General features: G+C 42.8%; 1 protein-coding gene across 2 annotated transcripts; it reads left to right on the forward strand.

Annotated features, from left to right (window-relative positions):
• The first annotated feature begins 1,254 nt into the window (after positions 1–1,254).
• On the forward strand, positions 1,255–7,750 carry LOC142790002 (uncharacterized). Of its 2 annotated transcripts, none has more exons than XR_012889351.1 (3): positions 1,255–2,124; positions 7,011–7,225; positions 7,544–7,750. XR_012889351.1 is itself a non-coding variant. In XM_075885030.1 (3 exons), the coding sequence occupies exons 1-3, from the start codon at positions 6,034–6,036 to the stop codon at positions 7,712–7,714; spliced, it is 432 nt and encodes a 143-aa protein (XP_075741145.1). In that variant the 5' UTR covers positions 5,975–6,033; the 3' UTR covers positions 7,715–7,750. The 2 variants fall into 2 exon arrangements, 1 of the variants encoding a protein (XP_075741145.1); XM_075885030.1 differs by lacking the exon at positions 1,255–2,124 and adding an exon at positions 5,975–6,079.
• Positions 7,751–8,133: the final 383 nt, after the last annotated feature.

The following is an 8,133-nucleotide window of genomic DNA, read 5'->3' on the forward strand; positions in this document are numbered from 1 at the left end:
TCTGCTTAGCCTGTGGCCATATGGCATCGGCATACCGTGTTTTACTGAGGCGTTTTACGCATAAGTGAAGTTCTACGAATATAGCAGAATCCATCTACAGATACAAAGATGATATAACAGTTAGCATGTTTGCATGTGCACTTTTCTATTTATTGAACATATATACCTATTTTAGTTCTGCGTGTAAACTTCACTAGAGGTTAGTTTTTATGCATCGAAAGTGAATATATTGAACTCAGAAAAGGTGGGAATGAGTTTTATTGGTTGCACTTTTAAAATCAGTAAACTTTCCTCACTGATTTTGGTGCGCAAGGTTGCTTCACAGTACAGCCCCGTGACAACTTATGGAAGACAACTTCAAGGCACTTTGGCCGCTTTTTATTGTTTTTATGTTTTATTTCCTTCTTTTCAGTAATTTGTAGTTAACAATTCAGGGTCATCTTTAGATACAGGTAATATATGAGAAAAAAAAAAACTTATACCACCTCTCCGAAGTGATGTGACGGGATGCGTAGCATTGACGTTGCGCACGGGTGGCGTCTCGGTTTGAACGGCGCTAACGTGGGTGCTGTGGTGAGCGCTGGAAGATTCAATCGATGTGATGGCTGGCGTAGGTCTTTTAGGTGACACCTACATACATGTTCCAGCACACTCGGTTTTGCAAATGCATGCAAGAGAGGCTATTTCTTTGAGGAAAAGCTAGATGTTTACGAGAGAAAGTCATCTTCTTCGGGCATTTCGCAATGACCGATATTCGCTATATCTTGTATTCCGGCTATCTTATGACCAATTTAACCGTAGTTTCCTGTAAAGCATTGATGTAATAAAAATACTTTCACGTAAGAATGGTTCAGTTTACCCTAATTTGATATACTCGAGTTCGACTGCAAAATAGCGTTACATAATTGAGAAAATTGTGTTGGCAACTTAGCGCCTACCAACGGTGCTTCAGCGCCTTACATCAACGCCTTACAGTGCTGCTTCTTGCACCTGCGCGTTCTTCTGCCAGTTTCGCAGATTATTGCTGTTTTACAGAGGTGACAGTGTGTGTGGTCGACCCTCGAGCGATGTAGTTCAAAATGATGAAGGTTGTACAGTGTGCAGACGCTTTCAAACAAGATTGGCACACCTTTGAGTAAGTAGACTATCGTGAAGGCATGACTCATGATTTCTAAAAAAAGCTTTTACAGAATACCAAATAGTATATAAAAGTACAATTTAGATCAAAAAGAGCACTCATGGAGCGCACGCAATATCCCACGGCACCATCTTGGTCTCCATGTCTGTATATTTGCTGGGGCCCTGTTCATCGCATACAAATCTGTATCTGATCACAAGCTCCACCTTTCAAACAATCGCTGCCCGTCAGGACAGAACTATACTCGCGAACAATGTTTCTTAATAGTGAAAGGAAGAATAAGGGGCCAAACTGGGAGTGCATGTTTTTCGCATGAAACTCATGGAAAACAACAACGCTAATTTCAACCAAATGCTGTTTATGAAGAGACTCAGTGTGCAGAAATGTTGTATTCCTATTTGTTTCAATTTATGGAGTCTCATTTCACGTTTTTGCTCTTGTGAAAAGGTCGCACGTTTCACCTGCTCACCTCACAACCAAAATTGCGTTTTCGCCTTCAGGTGAGCGCTCAGTGCCCGCCATCTATTTCGACAACTCGTTGAAGAAACTTGTGAGGAATTTCACTCATTAATGGCTGCCAAACAAAACGAATAAAAAAGAATGCAGTCTTAATATTCGAATGCGCCTGCCATTCATTCGAAGCGCGAGCCGAACCAGACTACTTCGCGGAGGAGTACATGTGTCTTCCATTACATGTGTAGTGGCTCCGCCCATTTAGCTTTCCCTTCATTTTCATACGTGACTACAGCATTCACCGCTGTAGGATACATGTGTCTGACATAAAATAGCGCCACTCGTGCATTTTTGTATACGTATATGTGTGACAAAAGTAATTTTCTGATCGCTGCCCGCTTTTCTCTGGCGCGCTGCCACTTCTCCTCTAGCGTGAAGACCATGGACTTCCTGCGCCGCTGTGTGGAGAAGCAGACAGTCACGCCTTGTTCTGGCTACGCAACCTCGGCGCGATTATAACAGCTGGAGCCAGGGTGAGCTTAGAATCACAGAGGCCGGGGCGTCCACTGCCTTGTACCAATGCTTCTCGAAAGATGGCGTGACACACCGTAATTGTGTAGGGAGCGTTCATGTGCGCACCGCCTTCCACACACACAAAGGCTTCCTATATTTGTGCTTTTTGCTCCAATTTAAAATAATGTTAGGAAGCACAGATTCCCACTTATTTCTGACCGACATAGCGAACAGTAATCCTTTAAATAAACGTGAAACTGAAAACTGTATTGTGTATCTAAGAACTGATGCCATTCTGCTTTGGTCTCATATGAGACTGGCAGTATCGAAATTAAAATAAATCAGTCATTCGGTACTTTTACAATGCAATTCATACCTACCACACGCTCTTGGTGATTTACTTTCTCAAAACCGAAACGCTACATTCCCTATGAAGGTGATAGAGGCCTATAGGCGCCTACATCGCGCCATTATAACCATTTGGTAGAATAGGACACTTCTATAAAATCATAGAGTCAGCCATTATTAGAGTAAATACACAGTATACCATTCTGACGGGCCACTTCAAAGCCAAAGTAGGCAAGAAGCAGGCCGGAGACCATGCAGTGGGGGAACGTGGCAACGGCTATAGAAATGCTAGCGGGGAGTTATTAGTAGAGTACGCAGAACGTAATATTTATGGATCTCGAATACCTTCTTCATAAAACGGGCTAATCATACGTAGACGGGGGGAAGCCTATTGAAGTATGTCTGTCTATGAAGCTTATTTCATTTTAAGTTTCGCGAATAATGGCGAAACTAAAAGTGAAATAGACTTCATTCTGCCTGCACACTGCACACCCAGGTGTCGTACAGGATGTAGAAGTAGTTGGCAAGATCAGATGTAGTGACCTTAGAATGGTAAGAGCTCGTTTTCACCACGATATAAAATTCAAACCCAAAAAATGATACCCAAAAAGCAAATTGATGAACTGGCGGTGAGAGAGAAAGTACAGAAATTCAGAGATTCGATTCAGAATAGATTTGAGGCACTAAACAATATAAGCAACCTTAGCGTTGACACAATAAACGACATTCTTACTAGTATCATTGAGGAGTGTGCAAAGGAAGTTGGTGGTACAGGCACAAGACAGGTCCCTGGGAAACTATTTCAGGAGACAAAAATCTTATTAAGAGACGACAAACCATCAAAGCCTCAAATGTAACCGACAAAATAGAGGAAGTGGAGCTTTCAAAGTTAATAAATAGGCGTAAGGTAACCTACATCGAGAAGTATACCATGGAAAGAATTGAACAGCCTGTAAAGAGTGGCAGACGCCTAAAAGATGCAAAGACAGACTTGAGCATAGGCGAAAGTTGGACGTATGCGTTGAAAAACAAGGAAAGCAATGTCATCATAACCGATATGGATAGGATAGTCGAGGTGGTGGATGAGATCTGCAGAGAGCTGCTGTACAGACACCAAAACAATCAGGATGATATCGTGAGAAACAATAATAGTCTAGAGGAATTCGCCATCCTGCCAGTAACGACAGGGGAAGTACGGAAAGCCCTAGAACGATTGCAAAGAGGCAAAACCACTGGTGAGGATAAGGTAATAGCGGAACTCCTTAAAGATGGCGGATAAATTGTATTTAAAAAGTTAGCCGTTATATACGAAGCGTCTCTTGACAGTAAGTGTACAAAAATCTTGCAAGAACACCCACATCATCTTAATCCATAAGAAAGGAGACGTCAAGGACTTGAAAAATTACAGACTGATCAGCTCACTGTCCGTTCTCAACAAATATTGAAAAATATATAGCTAATAGAATATAGGTGACATTGAAATTCAATCAACCAAAGGACCATGCAATATGTTATATTGGCAACTCCACAATAGACCATATTTATGGTATCATTGGAAATGCGCGGAATACAACCATCCCTATAAAAATCTTTCATAGATTACGAGAAGGCGTTTGACTCACTTGATACATCAGCAGTAATGCATGCACTACGGAGTCAAGGCATCGAGGAAGCCTACATAGCCATACTGAAAAAAAATATTCAGTGGACCCACAGTCATCATGGTCCTCCATAACAAAAGCGTCAGAATCCCAATAAAAAGGGCTGCAAGGCAGGGAGACACGATTCCTCCACTGCTATTCACCGCGCGTTTTAAGGACCCTAGATTGGGAAGAGTTAGCGTCAAGAGTTAATGGAGAGTATCAAAGTAATATGCGATTCGCTGATGACATTGACTTGATGAGTAACTCAGGGGTCGAATGAGTCGAATTACAGCTCATGATTACTGAACTAAACACAGGAATCAGAAAAGTAGGCCTGAAATCAATATGCACAAAACTAAAGTTATGTGCAACAGTCTTGGCAGAAAACAGCTTTTTGCGATGATGGAGGGATGCTAGAAGTTGTAAAAAAATATGTCTATTTAGGACAGGTGGTAATCGCGGAGATGAGCCAAGAGAGTGAAATAACTAGAAGAATACGGATGGGGTGGATCCCACCCAGAAAGCATTCTCAAATTATTATTGGTAATCTGCCTATAAAAGTCACGAGGATGGTAATAACAGCTGCATCTTGCGAGTACTTAACAACGGAGCAGAAACCTGGAGTTTACAAGTTTACAAAAATGATTCAGCTTAAATTGAGGACGACGCATTGAGCGATGGAAAGTAAAGTGATAGGGGTAACCTGAAGAGAAAAGAAAAGAGCAGAGTAGATCAGGGAACAAACCGGGGTTTAGGATATCATAGTTGAAATCAAGAAGAAGAAATGGACATGGCCCGGGTACGTAGCATGTAGGCAAGACGACCGCTGGTCATTATACGGTTAACAGACTGGATTTACAGAGAAGGCAAACGCACGAAGGGGACACAAAGTGAGGTGGGCCGATAAGATTGAAAAGTTCGCTGGTATAACGTGGCAACGAAAAGCACAACCCCGCAGGTTGATTTGCGGTTTATGCGAGAAGGCGTTGCCCTCTAGTGGGCGTATCAGGCTGTTGATGATGATGAAGATGATGATGATTACATTTCCAATGCATTAGGCCATAACATTTTATTAATTTCACACAAAGCATCCAACTTACTTTTTTCTTCAAGGACTGCCCTTGCCACATAGTGTTAGCTTCATGGCTATAACATTCAAGATCTAGCCCATCATGGTCTACTCTGTGTCGATTACAGTGCCATACCCTATGCCTACTCCTAGCATACATCATGGCCTTCAGGCCCTGGTTATTGCCCGGACAGACTGCCACTCCCACCCCTGACAGAAGTTGGAAAGCGCCAAGAGGCCCTGACATAGGAAATAGCTTCTCTCCAAAAGAGCCTCCCTGCAGTTCTGTGCACTGTTGATTTCTGGCCGGGTATACCTCGCTGATGCGACTTCGCGGCGATAATACAAACATATACCCCAACACTAAGACTTAAGGTCGCTGACTTACCCTTGCCCTGACATTGAACTAGATATTACTATTGAGTAATATCAATCGAGCAGACTAATCACTAGAGCATTTCGTGTCCTCCTGTTTAGCATTTGCGCATCAGCAGCTCCAGTGGCCGAATGCAGGCCAAGGCTGTGTATACGTTTTTAGTCCACACGCACCACGATATACGCTGGTTGCATCGTAAATGAATGGTTCAATGTCGCTCCATTCGTTCGTGCATGCATCGTGTCTCCGAAAATATTCGTTTAGGCAGCACACGGTGCTCACGATAGCGTAGATCCGTACAAGGTTAATTATGCGACGAACTGATCTCGAGATGCCACTTATCGTACATTCGAGAGAGCACCCCGGAGTGGGGCGAGCCATCGTACAACTTCCGGCGGCCGTGATAAAAGCGTCTTGGCCGTAGAATCAACCAACACACGTTTGCCGTTCAGTCGTCGATCGCCACTGGCCAGCAAACATCGAGAACGCAACTATGAGGATAATTACGTTCACACTGGCCGGATTTCTTCTTTCGGCAGGTATGTCTCGCAGCTGAAGGCGCGTTGCGTGTCCCCCGTTATTTCTAAACCAGATGTGAATGACTAAGAAACAGCAGTAACGTAACGTTCGCCAACCAATCGTGATTGCTCTAAAATATTGAACAGACCATCATTGCTCTAGATTGCTATTCTTGTTTCTAACATGCCATTTGATGAACGCCCAGTGAAAAATACCCTGCGATGCAGGTCGTGTTTTAGCTAGAGGTCCCCATAAGACCAGACACTACAAAAATTCAAGCTTCAACAATGAATATTTTCACACGAGAAACTACGGAACGGAAATGAACGCGTACTTGCCAATAACTAAAAGATGGCGTTCACTAAACATAAAGTGACCTTAGTGAGTAAGCTTTGTAAGAAATTTTCTCAATGCTACGCTTTCTTGTGTCGGCAGCTCCGACTGGCAGCAACTATATATGTTCCAGTGTGTCTTAAAGTACACGAATTACAAAGGAATTGCAGCTCCCTAAATAGCAGCTGTAAAATAGACTGGAACCGATAGTGCCATTGTAAAATACACGAAAGAAAACTTTACAGACTAGTTGGCGTCGACGCGTACATTATGCATCCTCGAAAGGAGCACGGTTGAAAACAGAAAAAAAAGCTTCCTAGCTGCGGTTCCAGTGCCTGTATCTTCATCGTCTCTACATATTTTCTTGTCCTGCTTGTCCAGCTTATAGTGTATAACAACTAGTCTCCCATGACAAATTGTATTACTGAGGTGTTCGTTTGTCCACAGATTTCACCCGTAAGGTAATCGAATAGACATACTGTGGTGCCAACTATCACAACACTTAAGCAGATGGCAATTTTAGTGACCCTAAATGGACAATTGTTTTGCAGATTTGACATCATATATTGGTATCTTCTAATAATAACGAGTGCAGTGACTATCGACACACCTCTTCAGTGACTCTGACGGAAGCCCAGCGTCGTCCCTTTGGACCAGTACCTCCTCAGCCTAGAAGACCACCGAAACCTTCTCCTCCTGGTAGGCCAAGTACGATTCCGCAGTTTCCTGTCCCGAGTAGACCGGGTGAACAAGACTTTCCTGTTGAGCCGGGCCCCCGATCTGAAGGAGGCGGCAGATTTCCGCGCCCTGGTGGTGGCGGCCATAACTGTGGTGTAAGTGCCCATGTCTGTCTAAATGAATAAGTAAATATGTAACACTAAGCTACCTCTACGCATTCTAGCGTTAACTTTCACCGAAAATATTCCACGAATGCTTTTAGTTTGTAGAATAGTACAAAAAGTTACTTGAGTTATATACTTGTTTCATGTTCCCCGCATAGTTTCCGAACATAGCGTCATAACATTGCAGTATTATTAACGTCGCAGTTCAGAACAACCCTTGTTGATGAATGCACGTCTGAATGCACAAGTTTGTATCACGATACACAATCCGTTTTTATTACTGAGTTTTTCTTCTTCTCTTTCACGCAGGGTCGCGTCTGCCGTGTTGGGCAGCGTTGCGTTCCCCAAGAAGTACATTGTGTCAGAGCTCCGTGCCCGCCGATCTATCGATGCGAGCACAAAAAGAAGCCAAGTCCCCAGCCGTTTTTGTCTTTTTTAGAGGCGACCTTCCTTAAGCCGCGGGACATGCGTCTTCGATAAATGTAGTAAGCAGCCATCTCTCAATTAGTTCTTGAAATGTCCACTAGATGACTGTACCTGTTTATAGTAAATATATTATGAAAAAAAATGTGAGATGGTGGTACTTGAAGTGTTCACTAGATGGACGGATGGACAGATGGACAGATGAATGGACATACATACATACATACATACATACATACATACATACATACATACATACATACATACATACATACATACATACATACATACATACATACATACATACATACATACATACATACATACATACATACACTACATACATACATACAGACATACATACATACATATATACATACATACATACATACATACAGATGCTTGGTAGGGCAGACGAACATATGGACACAGGAATATACGGACGGACGAATGGACGAATGGACAGACAGACAGAC

The sequence above is a fragment of the Rhipicephalus microplus genome, unplaced genomic scaffold, assembly GCF_043290135.1.
Source record: "Rhipicephalus microplus isolate Deutch F79 unplaced genomic scaffold, USDA_Rmic scaffold_63, whole genome shotgun sequence".
Classification (NCBI taxonomy): domain Eukaryota; kingdom Metazoa; phylum Arthropoda; class Arachnida; order Ixodida; family Ixodidae; genus Rhipicephalus; species Rhipicephalus microplus.